At 36.8% G+C, this 17,321-nt stretch overlaps 1 protein-coding gene across 49 annotated transcripts in view; it reads right to left on the bottom strand.

Annotated features, from left to right (window-relative positions):
• The window catches only part of ADAM32 (ADAM metallopeptidase domain 32), a 237,553-nt gene that overhangs the window by 72,343 nt on the left and 147,889 nt on the right, over nt 1-17,321 (bottom strand). For 43 of the 49 annotated variants that reach the window (XR_011433231.1, XM_070252977.1, XM_070252966.1 and 40 more), the window contains one exon: nt 9,342-9,519. The exons of the other annotated variants lie outside the window; for them this stretch is intronic. Coding sequence is in view for 42 of the 43 variants with exons in the window: in XM_070252977.1 (XP_070109078.1) it covers nt 9,342-9,519 (178 nt within the window). In the remaining variant the exon portion in view is untranslated. The remainder of the gene's footprint in view (nt 1-9,341; nt 9,520-17,321) is intronic. 49 annotated transcript variants of the gene reach the window in all.

The following is a 17,321-nucleotide window of genomic DNA, read 5'->3' as shown; positions in this document are numbered from 1 at the left end:
ATTAGCAATGATGAACATCTTTTCATGGGTCTATTGGCCATATTCATATCTTCTTTTGAGAAATGTCTGTTCATGTCCTCTGCCCATTTTTTGATCGGGTTGTTTGTTTTTTTGTTGTTAAGCAGTGTGAGTTCTTTGTATATTATGGAGATTAACCCTTTGTCGGATAAGTGGCTTGTAAATATTTTTTCCCAATTAGTGAGCTGTTTTTTTGTTTCAATCCTGTTTTCCCTTGCCTTGAAGAAGCTCTTTAGTCTCATGAAGTCCCATTTGTTTATTCTTTCTATTGTTTCCCTCAACTGAGGAGTTACAGTGTCCAAAAAGATTCTTTTGAAACTGATGTCAAAGAGTGTACTGCCTATATTCTCTTCCAAAAGACTTATGTCTCAGGCCTGATCTTTAGGTCTTTGATCCATTTTGAGTTTATTTTGGTGTGTGGTGAAAAAGAATGGTCAATTTTCAATCTTTTGCATGTGGCTGTCCAGTTTTCCCAGCACCATTTGTTGAAGAGACTTTCTTTTCTCCATTGTAGGCCCTCTGCTCCTTTGTCGAAGATTAGCTGTCCATAGATGTGTGGTTTTATCTCTGGGCTTTCAATTCTGTTCCATTGATCTGTGGATCTGTTTTTGTACCAGTACCATGCTGGTTTGATCACTGTATCTTTGTAGTATGTTTTGAAATCGGGGATTGTGATTCCGCCGGCTTTGTTTTTCTTGCTCAGGATTGCTTTAGCAATTCGCGGTCTTTTGTTGCCCCATATGAATTTTAGGATTGTTTGTTCAATTTCTGTGAAGAATGTTCTTGGGATTCTGATTGGGATAGCATTGAATATGTATATTTCTTTAGGTAGTATGGACATTTTAACTATGTTTATTCTTCCAATCCATGTGCATGGAATGTCTTTCCATCTCTTTATGACATCGCCAATTTCTTTCAAGAAAGTCTTGTAGTTTTCATTGTATAGATCCTTCACTTCCTTGGTTAAGTTTATACCAAGGTATTTTATTCTTTTTGTTGCAATTGTGAATGGGATTGAGTTCTCGAGTTCTTTTTCCGTTAGTTCATTGTTAGTGTATAGAAATGCTACTGATTTATGCACGTTAATTTTATACCCTGCTACTTTGCTGTAGTTGTTGATTATTTCTAATAGTTTTTCTATGGATTCTTTGGGGTTTTCTATATATAAGATCATGTCGTCCGCAAACAACGAGAGTTTTACTTCTTCGTTACCTATTTGGATTCCTTTTATTTCTTTTTCCTGCCGAATTGCTCTGGCCAGCACCTCCAGTACTATGTTGAATAGGAGTGGTGAAAGTGGGCACCCTTGTCTTGTTCCTGTCCTCAGAGGGATGGCTTTCAGTTTTTGTCCATTGAGTATGATGTTGGCTGTAGGTCTATCATATATGGCCTTTATTATGTTGAGGTACTTTCCTTCTATACCCATTTTACTGAGGGTTTTTATCATAAATGGGTGTTGGATCTTGTCGAATGCTTTCTCTGCATCTATTGAGATGATCATGTGGTTTTTGTTTTTCATTTTGTTGATGTAGTGTATCACGTTGATTGACTTGCGGATGTTGAACCATCCCTGTGTCCCTGGTATAAATCCCACTTGATCATGGTGTATAATCTTTTTGATGTATTGCTGTAATCGGTTTGCCAAAATTTTGTTGAGGATTTTTGCATCTGTGTTCCTCAGTGATATCGGCCTGTAGATCTCCTTCTTTGTGTTGTCCTTGTCAGGTTTGGGGATCAGAGTGATGTCGGCTTCATAGAATGTGTTAGGGAGTTCTCCATCTTTCTCAATTTTCTGGAACAGTTTGAGGAGAATAGGTATTAAGTCTGCTTTGAGTGTTTGGTAGAATTCTCCAGAGAAGCCGTCTGGTCCTGGACTCTTGTTTTTGGGGAGGTTTTTGATTACCGTTTCTATTTCCTTACTTGTGATTGGCCTATTCAGATTCTCCATTTCTTCCTGATTCAGTTTGGGGAGATTGTAGGAGTCTAGGAATTTGTCCATTTCTTCCAGGTTGTTCAATTTGTTGGCATATAGATTTTCATAGTGTTCTCTTATGATCTCTTGTATTTCATTGGTATCTGTTGTGATTTCTCCTCTGTCATTCCTGATTTTATTAATTTGCGATATCTCTCTTCTTTTCTTGGTGAGTCTGGCTAGGGGTTTGTCAATTTTGTTAATTCTTTTGAAGAACCAACTCTTTGTTTCATTGATCCTTTCTATTGTCTTTTTTGTTTCAATATTGTTTATTTCTGCTCTTATTTTTATTATTTTCCTCCTTCTACTGACTCTGGGCTTTGTTTGTTCTTCTTTTTCTAGTTCTGTTAGGTGTAGTTTGAGGTTGCTTATGTGAGCTTTTTCTTGTTTAGTGAGGTGAGCCTGTATTGCGATGAATTTCCCTCTTAGGACTGCTTTTGCTGCATCCCAAATGATTTGGTATGCCGTGTTCTCATTTTCATTAGTCTCCAGATAAAATTTGATTTCTTCTTTAATTTCTTCAATGATCCATTGTTTGTTGAGAAGCGTGTTGTTTAGTCTCCACATTTTTGCACCTTTCTCTGCTTTTTTCTTGTAGTTGATTTCTAGTTTCATAGCATTATGATCAGAAAAGATGCTTGACATTATTTCAACTCTCTTGTATTTATTGATGTTTGCTTTGTTTCCCAAAATATGGTCAATCCTTGGAATGTTCCATGTGCACTTGAGAAGAATGTGTAACCTGCTATTTTTGGATGAAGTGTTCTATATATATCTATTAAGTCCATCTGGTCTAATTTTTCATTTAATTCTATAATTTCCTTGTTGATTTTCTGTCTGGATGTTCTGTCCATTGGTGTTAATGGTGTGTTGAGGTCCCCTACTATTATTGTATTGTTGTTGATGTCTTCTTTTAGTTCTATTAAGAGTTGCTTTACAAATTTTGGTGCTCCTGTGTTGGGAACGTATATATTTATAAGTGTTATGTCTTCTTGGTGGAGAGTCCCTTTTATCATTATATACTGTCCCTCTTTATCTTTCTTTATCTGTTTTGCTTTGAAATCTACCTTGTCTGATATTAGTATAGCGACACCTGCTTTCTTTTCTTCATTATTAGCTTGAAGTATTGTTCTCCATCCCTTCACTCTGAGTCTGTGTTTGTCTTTGGGGCTGAGGTGTGTTTCCTGGAGGCAGCATATTGTTGGATCTGGTTCTTTGATCCATCCTGCCACTCTGTGTCTTTTGATTGGGGAGTTCAATCCATTTACATTTAGAGTGATTATTGAGATGTGGGGGCCTACCACTACCATTTTGTGTCTTGTTTTCCGGTTTTCTTCAGTTTCCTTGTTTCTCGTCCCATGGTTTAATCTGTTCTGATGTAGAGCTGCTACTCTCTGTTGTTGTCCTTCTACTTATCTCCTCTGCTCTTGGTTTTGTAGCCCCTTTCCTTTTTTGGATTTTTCAGGAATGAGGGTTTTCCTGAGGATTTCCTGAAGAGGAGGTTTTGTGGCAATGAACTCCCTTAATTTTTGTTTATCTGGGAAAGTTTTTATTTCTCCATCGTATTTGAAGGATATTTTTGCTGGGTAGAGAATTCTCGGCTGTAGATTTTTGTCCTTCAGATTTTTGAATATATCATTCCACTCTCTTCTAGCCTGTAAAGTTTCTGCTGAGAAATCTGCTGATAGCCTGATGGGGGTTCCTTTGTAGGTTAGTTTCTTTTGCCTGGCTGTCCTTAGTATTTTCCCCTTGTTGTTGACTTGCTAGCTTCACTAATATATGCCGTGGAGTTGGTCTTCTTGCATTGATAAAGTTTGGAGATCTATTGGCTTCTGTCACCTGAAGATCCATCTCCCTCACCAGATTTGGGAAGTTCTCAGCCATTATTTCTTTGAATAGGCTTTCTGCCCCTTTCTCCTTCTCTTCTCCCTCTGGTATACCTATAATCCTTATGTTGCATCTCCTAATTGTGTCTGATAATTCTTGGAGAGTTTCTTCATTTCTTTTAAGTCTTGCTTTTCTCTCCTCCTCTGCCTGCAGCAATTCTATATTGCCATCTTCCAAATTGCTAATTCTTTCCTCCATATTATTGGCCCTACTGTTCAGAGCATCTAGATTTTTCTTAATCTCCTCTATTGTGTTCTTCATTTCCAATATTTCTGTTTGGTTCTTCTTTATCGTATCAAATTCTTTTGTGACATAGCTCCTGAACTCGTTGAGTTGTCGGTCAGAATTCTCTCTTAACTCATTGAGAATCTTAATGATGGCTGTTTTGAAAGTCATCATCATTTACGTTATATATCTCATTTTCTTTGGGATTGTTTTCTGTGTATTTGTTACTTTCTTTCTGTTCTGGAGATTTAATGTATTTTTTCATATTTCTTGTTGTTGATTTGTGCCTCCACATGTAGATAGAGTTTTGTTGCTCCTTTCACTTGTTTCAGTTGCTGCGGTGGGGGAGCAGCTGTTTATACTGCACCAACCAGGAACCCTGTCCGTAGTTGCTAACTGGGCCTGGGCCCCTCTTTGTAGCCACAGTGGCCCTTTGGATTCCCTACTCTGCCGTGGGGGCTGTCACAGGGGGGCTTCAGGCTGCTGGTGCCTACTGTTGCAGCCCACCTAGATGTGCTCTCTCCTTGGGGTCTGCAACAGTGTTATGGGCTTTTCCAGTGGCTAGGGGTGGGATCACTTATATTTGTCGCTCCGTTGCTGTCGGCACCCACAAAATCTCACTTGTCCTCTATGGGTCGCAGGAGAGCTATTGTCATCTTCTACAGTCTGTGGTTAGTTCACCTAGCTATGCTGCTTTTGCCCTGGGGTCTTCCAGCCTTGTGGCTGGCGGCTGGGTGCCTTCTACTGGTGCTGTGCATAGGCTTTCCCTAAGGCTGCTGTGAGCCTGTAGGATTTCCCCCTAGGCTACGAAGCTGGGTCTCTGGAACTCCCCCCAGCCCCAGTCCTCTCCGAGATCTCTTGCTATCCCTAGTCCCACGGGGCGGGCAACGGAAGCTGGGGGTCACCCCGCCCTCTGGGATTCTCTCCCGGACTCTCCCGGAGCCGTGAATGCTGGGCGTGGCCCCTCTGCTAATGGCAGACAGAGAGTTTTGTCTGCTGCCCGGGCGGAGCTCCGGTGCTTCCCCTCTGGGTCGCAGAGCCGGCCTTTGAAACTTCCCCCAGCCCCGGTCCTCTCCGAGATCTCCGGCAATCCCTAGTCCCACGGGGCGGGCAACGGCAGCTGGGGTTCGCCCTGCCCTCTGGGATACTCTCTGGGCCTCTCCTGGAGCCGTGAATGCTCAGCGTGGCCCCTCTGCTAATGGCAGACAGAGAGTTTTGTCTGCTGCCCGGGCGGAACTCCGGCGCTTCCCCTCCGGGTCGCAGAGCCGGCCTTTGAAAGTTCCCCCAGCCCCGGTCCTCTCCAAGATCTCCGGCAATCCCTACTCCCACAGGGAGGGCAACGGCAGCTGGGAGACCTCCGTACCCTCCCCAACTCTCTCTGGGACCCTCCGGGCGCCGCGAGCACCAGGCGGGGTCTCCCCACCAATGGCAGGGAGAGACTCTCCCTGTGGGCTCAGGTGTGCAACTCCAAAGTTTCCCTCTGCGTTTAGGATTAATCGCGGGGGGTTTAGGTAGGGTTCTGGTCACCTGTTTCCACCGTCGCTCCTCTGTTGTGTGCTCGCTCCTGCCCTAGATGTGTGTAGATCCTCTGGGGGCGTCCGTTGGAAGAAAGCCGCTTGCAGGTACTAAGCTGCTCGTCGGGGTCGGAGAGTTTTCACCTATTTCCACATCCTCCCGGAGGAAAGTCCGTCCGCCTTCCGATGTATAGTCGTGTGGGTGTCTCAGACGTCCTGAGATGCTGTCTGGATATCCTTTGTCAAGCGATAAGTGTCCAAATAATTGTAGACTCGAAGGGGGAGAGACAAAGAGGACTACTCACGGCGCCATCTTGGATTTTCCACAAAAACAAGATTTTGAAAAGATATATGCACTCTCATTTTTATGGCAGCATTATTCACAATAGTCAAGATATTGAAATAATCCAAATGCCCATCAACTGATTAACGGATAAAAAAAGACATGCACAATGGAATATTATTCAGCCATGAGAAAGGAATATATCCGTTCATTACGACAACATAGATGGACCTTGAGCACATATGCCAAGTGACATAAGTAAGACAGAGAAAGAGACATACTGTAAGGTATCACTTACATGTGGAATCTAAAAACGTTAAACTTGTAAAAAACAGAGAATAAAATGGTGGTTACCAGGAGGTGAGGGTGGGAGGATAAAAGTGATGGTGTTTAAGCATACAAACTCATAATGAGTAGTAAATAAGCCAGAGAGATCTAATGCACAATATAATGAATATAGACAATAATATTGTACTATAATTACATAATGTGATAGATATTGCTACATTGGCAATCATATTACAATATATAAATGTGTCAAATTAACACGTTGTACAACTTAAAATTATACATTACACATCGAATTCATTCAACAATAAAAAAAGCTCCCAGCTAACTAGAAATAGAAGACAACTTAAGATAAACGGCATCTGCTAAAAAATAAAAATCTATATCTATACCTATATATCTCTAACATATTTAATGGTGAAGGTGAGAAAGCTTTCCCCCTAAAAATAAAAACCAGAAGGAACACTCTCAGCACTTCTAATCAACACTAAACGCAAGGTGAACTCACAGAAGGCAACTGCATTTTTTTATACTAGCAATGGATAATTGTTAAGTAACATTTTAAAGCAATAATATCAAGAAAAGTAAACTACAGAAGAACTAAATAAATTAAAGAAGACCGAAATAAGTGGAGTGATACACCATGTGCACAGATTGGCAGACTCAGTATTGGTAAGAAAATAATTCCCCCCAAATTGATGGAAGATTATATGGATACAACAAAACTCCAATCAAAGTCCCTACATTCACATGCTGATTCTCCAATTTATATGGAAATACAAAGGTCCCAGAATGGGAAAACTATGCTGGAAAGAGATGCAAAGTGGGATGATTTATGTTGTTTTCAAGAAATTATAAAGTACATCAATCAAGACACTGTGGAATTGGCATAAGGACAGACATATAAATAAACAGAACAGAATCCAGGAATAGATACACATGGATGGTAATTTATTTTCATAAGGGCACTAAGGTGATACAATATGAAAAGATAGTCATTTTAACAAATACTGCTAGAAAACTTTGATTTTCGTATGGAGGATAATGAACCTCAACCCAATTCTCTCACCAAACACAAAAGCAAACTCAAAATGGATCACAGACTAAATGTAAAAGTTACAATAGTATTCTAGTAGAAAACATAGGAGAAAATATTCACGACCTTGAGTAAGCAAAGATTTTTTAGGACAGAAAAAGCATGACCACAGAAGAAAAACACGATACATTGCACTTCAAAAAAATGCCTGCTATTCAAAGAGGTTAAGAAACTGAAAAGGAAATACATAGACTAGAAACATGTTTGTAATATACATGTCTGACAAAGTTGTGGTATCCAGTCTGTATAAGGAACTCTTACAAATCAATAATAAAAACTAAACAACCTACTTTTTATTTTATTTATTTATTTTTGAGGAAGACTGCCCCTGAGCTAATATCCATGCCCATCTTCCTCTGCCCTATGTGTGGGATGCCTATCACAGCATGGTGTGACAAGTGGTGCCATGTCCGCACCCGGGATTTGAACCAGCGAACCCTGCACCTGCCAAGCTGGAACATTCGCACTTAACCACTGTGCCATGGCGTCAGCCCCTAATTTTTAAAACTGGCAAAATATTTGAATGGATTATTCGAACAACAAATGGCCAAAGGGACATGCAAACATGCTCAATATCATTAGAGTCATCAAAGATGTAAAATCAAGGGGCTGGGCCCATGGCCGAGTGGTTAAGTTCGCGTGCTCCGCTGCAGGTGGCCCAGTGTTTCATTGGTTCGAATCCTGGGCGTGGACATGGCACTGCTCATCAAGCCATGCTGAGGCAGCATCCCACATGCCACAACTAGAAAGACCGACAATGAAGAACATACAACTATGTACCGGCGGGCTTTGGGGCGAAAAAGGAAAAAAATAAAATCTTAAAAAAAAAAAAGAAGTAAAATCAAAACGAATGGCTAAAATTTTAAAGGCTGCAATATCAAATTTCGGTGAACATGTGGAGGAAATAAAAGTTTCCTATGTTGCTGAGAGAAGTGCAAAACGGTACAACTATTTTGGAAAATAGTTTGGCAGTTGCTTATAAACATACACTTATCATATGACCCAGCAATTCAAATTTTAGGAGTTCAGAACAATGGCCCAATACAATTAGCAACTTAAATGTCCATTAAAAGGTAAATGGAAAAACAGATTACGGTATATCTAAACAATGAAATATTACTTAAAATAAAAACAAAGAAACTATTGTGACATAAAACAATGTGGGTGAATCTCGAAAACACTGTATTGAACAAAAGAAGCCAAACACAAAGAATATGTGCTGAATCATTCCATTCATAGGACTTTCTAGATCAGGCGAAACTGGCATAATCAGAAGTTGCCTGGAGATGAGTAGAGGTGGGCATGACTGTAGGGAGATATGAATAAATTTTTGCAGACAAAGAAAAGAATCTATATCTTACTTGCACCCATGCTTATATACATGTCAGAACACACCGATCTGTATACTTAAAGTGGGTGCATTTTATTGTATGTAGATCATCCCCCAATAAAACTAATTCAAAGATAAATGAAGAGGAGCAAAGAGGGAGGACTTGTTCTACCAAATGGTAAAACATTTGTTTATCTGCAGTGTTGCTGCGAATATTGAATTGTCTAGCAGCATTATTTCCTGGACCTTTTGCATTCGTTATATTTTCAGGGCTTCCCTATCAAGTGAATAATCCAAATCACCCAATGTTCAGACTATAACATTAACACAGTCTTCCCTCACTATACTATTGATTTCACTGTGAAGTAATACCCTGCAGCATACTTGATGGTTTGCTGACATTTTAATCTTCAGTTAGACATTTATAAAATGCCCAAAGGGTTAAGCACAGGTTTGGAAAAATCTTATATATTTAGTGTGGAACCCAAAAGCTCATTCTAGATTCACCTTTTCCCCATCAGCAATAATATTTTTGGAGTACATTTTATGTTTGTTCAAAACTCTTCAATCTATAAAACCTAGACAGTATATTGTTGTATTTCAAACGATTTCACATACTGCCAATATTCTGCATGGTATTCAGTCATAGTTGAGATATATAACATTTATGATAAAAGGATGAACTAAAACAATAAATATATAATCAGTTTCCTAGTTATCAGACCTACTTCCACAGTGCCACAGTCACAGACTTCACTGCCCTCCACTCTGCGGTTGCCACACGTGGATTGTGCAGATGATTGCATTTGTGGCTTATTCTGAAGACATCTGGCACCCACTTTTGAAACGAAATTTTCAAAGTCACTCAAACTGCAACTGCTGAAAGTCTTCACACCACTGTATTGACTAAAGATGAATACATATAATGTCATTGTCAGTATACTGCTGAAAACACAATTCTATATTACATAAATTAATTTCAAAATGCTAAATTTAATAGGTAATGGTAAATGTTCATAACAAGTATTTAGAGGCCAAAATCATTCTTGAGGAGGTTATGTAATTTCATTCACTGGAATACATGTCCTTATTAAAACAAAACTATATACAACCCAATAGCAAAGAACAACCGAATTTAAAAATGGGCGAAGGACTTGAATAGACATTTCTCCAAAGAAAATATTCAAATGGCCAACAGTTATATGAAAAGGTGCTAAATGTCACTAATCATCAGGGAATTACAAAGCAAAACCATAATAAGATATCACCTCACACCTGTTAAGATGCTATTATAAAGAAAGATAACAAATGTTGGAGAGGATGTGGAGAAATTGGAATCCTGGTACACTGTTAGTGGGAATGTATATTCACAGTAGGTATAGCCACTGTGAAAAACAGTAGGGAGGTTCTTCAAAAAATTGAAAATAGAGGGGGCTGGCCCCGTGGCCGAGTGGTAAAGTTCGTGTGCTCCGCTGCAGGCGGCCCAGTGTTTCGTTGGTTCGAATCCTGGGCACGGACATGGCACTGCTCATCAAGCCACGCTGAGGCGGCGTCCCACATAGAAGGACCCACAACTAAGAATATACAACTATGTACCGGGGGGCTTTGGGGAGAAAAAGGAAAGAAAAATAAAAAATCTTTAAAAAAAAAAAAAGTTGAAAATAGAACTACCATATGATCCAGCAAACCCACTTCTGGGTATATGTCAAAAATAATTGAAATCAGCATCTTGAAGAGATACCTGCATTCCTATGTTCACAGCAGCATTATTCACAATAGCAAAGGTATGGAAGCAACCTAAATGCCCATTGACAGATAAATGGATAAAGAAAATGGGATACATACATGCAATGAATATTATCCAGCCTTAAAAAAGGAAGGAAATCCTGCCATATGCAACGACATGGATGAACTTTGAGGGCATTATGCTAAGCGAAATAAGCCAGTCACAGAAGGATAAATACTTCACGAGCTCACTTATATGAGATATCTAAAATGGTCAAACTCATACATGCAGACAGTAGAATAGTGGTTGTGAGGGGCTAGGAGGGGGAAATGAGGTCTAAATGGCATTCAATGGGTATAAAGTTTCACTTATGCAAGATGAATAAATTCTAGATATCTGCTGTACACCATAGTGTCTATAGTTAGCAATACTATATGGCATATTTTAAAATTTAAGGGAAATCCTGTTAAATATTCCTACCACAAAAAAAATCAAGAATAGATTAATTTCACTTTTGTATGCATTACAAATTAAATCCAGTTAAGAGAAATTTTTGAGCTTTTGGGTGTGACTTATGAAAATTCTTGTATATGGAGGAAAAAACGGTTAACATATGTATAACGCCTCTGCCTAGGTGAAATAAAACTGAAATGATGGCATGGAGAAAACCCTGTATCCATTTATGTAAATTCCCAGATGTATATCAACAACTCTTCAAACTTCTCTTCTTCTTCCTCTGTCCTTCCCTTGACCACTATAAAATTCAGATTCAAGCTCTTTGAAAGTTTGAATCTCTTCTATTTCAATATTTTTTCAATGTTTATTCACAGGTTTGTAGCACATATATAATGTGACAGATAATGAATTAAATTGCAAGTTGCTTAACGTGGGAACTTTGTCATCTTTATTGTTGGTATCACTTATTACTAGCACAATTCTTAGCAAAAGTAGAATCAACTGTCTATCGATTCTTCCTACAACAAACTTCAATAACAACAAACTTTTATTAAACAGACTATACCGGGCTTAGTCCTGAAATTTCTTAAAGATCTCAGAGAAATTGTATACTAATCAAAATTTTATATAATTGTGTCCATAATCCCACTAATAAAGTTAACTTCAAAGAATATATGTGTAGGCTGAATCATTCTCAATATGCAGTAAAAACCTGTAAAGCAAGGAGGAAAATGACATTTATTGAGCACCTATTATTAGCCAGCCATTTTGTAGACTTGATTATTTAATCCTCACCACAAACCAGGGAGGTTGGTATTGTCGTCAACATTTTATACTAACTGAACTAAAGTTTGGAGAAGCTAGAAATCTCACCAAAATCAGACAGTTCATAAATTAGCATGATCAGTATTCATATACAATTGTTTAAGACTTCAAATTCAGTTACTTTTACTCAAAAATTAATCTTGGAACATTACATAATTCAATAAAATAGTAATATTTTACTATATACCAGAAATTTTGTGATCTTACCACCAAAACGGAAAGGTGAAGAAAAATTTTAACTAAAAAATTGTGTAATATTTTGGCTCTTGGAACTATTTATAGTCAATTATATATAATCCCTAACCATTCACCTTTTTGCTGCCCCATAATGGCAGTTCTTAAGAACATGTATTCCCAAAGTTTATTTGTAATCAATTATCTGCAGCTTTTCTTTCATTATTTGGTTCAGATATTGCACTCTGAATTCTAATGCTATGTTAGCTTTGTTCCCAAATTATTTTATAAAAGCTTATTGAAACTATAATATAACTAACCTAAGTTCTGAGTTCAAAGAACAGAGAAATTAATTTATGGAAGGAAATGATGGAAAAGAAAGTAGTTTTCTAAAGTTGAGGTTAGCACTTGACAGCATTTTGAAAAAAGAAAAGTTTATCTTTTATATTATCTCATTTCCTTTTCAGGGTCTTTATCTCTTCTACTCTTTTCCCTCCTAAATTACATGTTCTCACAGCTCTTATGTATCCCTACCCCACTATTTTAACAACCTTCTGAGTCTTCCCTACTCCTCAAATAATAAGACACACCAGCACAATGATAAATAATTTACATACATCTTAATTATTTGAATCCTAACAACAACTGTATCACTGTAGCTCACATGATCCAAATTTTTCAGATAGAAAACTAAGGGTTAGAAAAATTAGCAAACAATTAAAAGATTCCAAAGCCCATGTTCCCCTCAATGCATTCATACTGCAAAATGGTACCCCCTTCCCCAAGCAAACTTCCATAGCTTAATGAAATTGCTTTTAGCAAGGAATCAAGAGAAAGCAATATGAGTAAAATAATTCAATTTCTTTAAACTGATAACTCCATGCTCCTTCTAAATGTTTTTGCCTTTTTGTCAAATGATGAAACCAGATAGGTGAGCAAACCTTGACCCTGAGTTTTCCCTAGGTCCCTACATTCTTAACGATTGTCATTTTGTATGCCTCTTTCCTCTCTCCACTTCTGAACTCGTTTGTGTGCACAGACTGTCTTGAAAGTGAGGGTTTAAGACAAGAACTACCCATTTTCACAAAGGAGATATAAATTAAATCATCAAAATAATATACAAGCATGTGCCACATACCCACATTTTGGTCCATGATGGACCAACAGGGGTCCCTTAAAATTAGTATCATATAGCCTAAGTGTATAGTAGGCTATATCATCTAGATTTGTGTAAGTATACTCTATGATGTTCACACAACGACTAAATCGCCTAGTGACCCTTTTCCCAGAATGTATCCCCATTGATAAGCAACATATGACTGTACTAGAAGGACCACTGAAGTGTAAGAATGAAGTTTGTACAAATACATACTAATGTCCTCTTGCTACTTTGCTTAAGTTAATTTCAATATATTAACTGTCTTCTATATGAATTCAGTATGCAATAGAGAAAATAACGAAACTCTAGTTAGATAGACCTGTTGACTTGTACCGACCCTGTGACTTGAGGCTTTAGGTAAAGTCATCAAACTCTCTAAGTCTCAGTTTTCACATCTTCAAAATAGAGGTAATACCCATGAGTGCATAGGATTCATAGGATTCTTCATAGGATTCTTGTGAGGATTAAATATTATTAAAGTGCCTAATTTAATTCTCTGGTTTATGGTAAGTGCACCCAAATCATTGGTTATATTACTGACTTCAGCTGAAGTTTTTCCACTAAGTAACTGTATATCCAATGTAGAGTCATTTAGGCTATCTGTGTTCCAGGGACTTTTTAAAAATCAAAACCATTAAATGAAGATAATAATATTTTCCTTACTTATTCTCATTCCTTCATTGAAAATTACATAAAATAATGTATGAGATGTACTGTGGAAATGCAAAAGATATATATATATATATGTATATATATATGGAATTGTTAGATTTTGTAAAAATTAAGATAATACTTGCCCTAAACACATCACAAGAGTTTTCTAAGGAATTGGAGAACATGTATGAAAGCATTTTAAATATTATAAAGCACCATACAAATCTAAAAGTTTATTATCACACATTCTAAAACCAGAATGCCTGGGTTCAAAACTCGGGTCTGCTACAAACTAGCTATCTGACCATGGATAAATAATCCTTTTCATAACTCAGTTTCTCATCTGTAAAAATGCGAATAATAAGATCTGTCCTATACAGGTGTTGTGAGAATCAAATGAGTTAATATATGTTAATTTTTGGCATCATCTCTAGCACATAGTAAGCGCAACATAAATATTTGTTATTCTTACTATCATTAATACTAGACTTTGGGTGACCTACACATAATGTCATAGCATACTCGAGAATACTTGGCCAAATGAACAACAGGTCCAAAATAGTAATACTCATTTTGCCTATATAGCTATATAAATTATATATTGTATTTAATAAACATAATATTATAATAGATATTTAATTTATTATATATTAAATTTAATAAAATTATATAAAACTTTACACATGTATAAAATATTGTTTTTATACAATCCATTTAGAACTAATTAATAATATGTATAGTATATATAAATATATGTGTTTGAGTTTGAGCTACTCCTAAAATCTAAGAGTTAACTCTTGGGCAGTGCTTAAGAGTAACTATAGAAAGAGCATGGTTTCAAAAATTAATGGCTTATTTTCACTTGTGGCTTTTGATTTTTCTTCAGTTATCAATAGGTCATACTTAGCACAGGCTGTTTTCACAAATAAAAAAAGAATAGAATATTAAGGACACGTGCTGTAGCCCTTGTCTCATATATACGATTTGGGGTACATTGACAAACTTAGAAATCACTGTAATTAATCTATCACATACTTATGGGATTTTATAGTTTAGCAAATACTTTCCCATTTTGTTTTTACATTTCATTCTTACATCACTCTGTGAAATAAGAGAATTGACCATCATTCTCATATTAAAGATGAAAAAAATAAATCCAAGCAAGGTGGAGTAATTTCTCCAAAGTCACACAAATGCATATTTGATATGACTCTCCAAGTAGGACTTCTTATTCTTTGGATGATAGTTTTTCTACAATATTAAACTACTCTAAAAGCAAAACCAAAAATTCTGTCTAAAAACAAAGGCCACTTGTTTTGGCCTATTGATATATTTTTAAAGATCCTTACTAAGCGGTTTCATAAAATACACAGCCTAAGGAGAATTCCTTTGGTAATCTATCTTGCATAGTGGACTTTTTAGCATTGACTGTTCTTTTTTCATTTTTTTTAGAAGTAAATTAATTTTTTTCAAAATAGCATCATAAGATGACTTATCTCCTATAAAACACATAACTGGCATGTAATCAGGAAATGAACTAAACAAATATTCAAAATATTAAATAAATAGGTTACATTTGTAAAAACCAATGCTATCTGAATCATTGTAAGTTACTTAAATTAGGTCTTCCTGATCTCTTACTTGGACTCAATAGCCTCCTGCTGATCTCTCTTAACTCCAAACTCCATCTTCCAAAGTCACTATATCCTTCTTTCAAAACAGGAAAACCCATCATGTAACATCCACGTTTTTTTAAATTATTTTATTGAGGACATATTGGCTTATAACATTGTGAATTTTCAGGTGTACATTATTATATATCAGTTTGTATATAGATTGCATCGTGCCCACCATCAGTAGTCTAGTTTTTATCCATCACCATACCTATATGCCCTTTAACCCCTTTTATTCTCCCCTGCAACCCCCTCCCCTCTGATAACCACTAACTGTTCTCTTTGTCCATTTGTTTATTTATCTTCCACATATGAGTGAAATCACATGGTGTTTGGCTTTCTCTTTCTGGTTTATTTCGCTCAGCATAATACCTTCAAGGTACATCCACGTTGTTGCAAATGGCATGACTGCATCTTTTTTATGGCTAAGTAGTATTCCATTGTATATATATATATATATACCCCATCTTCTTTATCCATTCATCCATTGATGGGCACTTGGGTTGCTTGCATATCTTGGCTATTGTGAATAATGCTGCAAGAACATGGGGATGCATACATCTCTTTGAATTGTTGATTTAATGTTATTTGGATAAATACTTAGTAGTGGGATGGCTGGATGATATGGTATTCATATTTTATTTATTTGAGAAATCTCCATACTGTTTTCCATAGTGACTGCACCAGTTTGCATTTCCAACAGCAATGTATGAGAGTTCCCTTTTCTCCACATCCTCTCCAACATTTGTTATCTTTTTGTGTTCTTAGTTATAGCCATTCTGATGGGTGCAAGGTGATGATATCACATTGTAGATTTGATTTGTATTTCCCTAATAATTAGAGATGTTGAACATCTTTTCATGTGCCTATTGGCCATCATTATATCTTCTTTGGAAAAATGTCTGTTCATATCCTTTACTCATTTTTTCATCAGGTCGTTTTTTTCTTTATTGTTGAGTTGTTTTTTCTGTATATATTTTGGGAATCAACATTGTGTTATATATATGATTTGCAAATGTTTTCTTCCAGTTGGTGGGTTGTCTTTTCATTTTGTTCATGGTTTCCTTTGCCTGTGGAAGCTTTTTAGTCTGACGTAGTCTCAAGTGTTTATTTTTTCTTTTGTTTCCCTTGCCTGAGTAGACATGGTATTTGAAAAGATATTGCTAACACCAATGTCAAAAAGCATATTGTCTGCATTTTCTTCTAGGAGTTTTATGATTTCAGGTCTTACATTCAAGTCTTTAATCTAATTTGAGTTAATTTTTATGTTCTAAGATAATGGTCTACTTTCATTCTTTTGCACGTGGCTGTCCAGTTTTCCAAAAATCTATTATTGAAGAGACTTTCCATTTCCCATTGTATGTTATTGACTCCTTTGTCAAATATTAGCTCACCACAGATGTGTGGTTTTATTTCTGGGCCCTTGATTCTGTTCCACTTGTCTCTGTTTTTGTGACAGTCTCATGCTGTTTTGAGTATTATAGTTTTGTGGTATATTCTTAAGTCAGAGATTATGATACCTCCAGCTATCTTCTTTTTTCTCAGGATTCCTTTGGCTATCCAGAGTCTTTTGTTGTTAAATATAAATTTTAGGAATTTTTGTTCTATTTCTGTGAAGAATGTCACTGGCATTCTGATTGTGATTGCATTGAATCTGTAGATTGCTTTAAGTAATATGGACATTTTAACTTTGTTTATTCTTCCAACCATGAGTATGGAATATCTTTCAATTTCTTTATGTCTTCCTAAACTTCTTTCAATAATGTTGTACAGTTTTCAGTGTAGAGGTCTTTCACCTACCTGGTTAAATTTATTCCCACATATTTTATTCTTTTGGTTGTGATTGTAAATGGGATCAAGGCAAGCCTCCATAAATTCAAGAAGATGAAAATCATATAAAGCATCTTTTGCAAACACAATAGTATGAAACTAGAAATCAACTACAATAAAAAAAAACTGATGAAAAGGGCAGAGCAAAATGGCAGGGTGAGCTGACCTGGGATTCTCTCCCCTCCAAAATACAACAAAAGATTGGAAGAAC

This window comes from Equus caballus, chromosome 27 (genome assembly GCF_041296265.1).
Source record: "Equus caballus isolate H_3958 breed thoroughbred chromosome 27, TB-T2T, whole genome shotgun sequence".
In the NCBI taxonomy this organism is placed as follows: Eukaryota; Metazoa; Chordata; class Mammalia; order Perissodactyla; family Equidae; genus Equus; species Equus caballus.
Note: the sequence above shows the minus strand (reverse complement) of the source record. Positions and strands in the feature narration are given on the sequence as shown.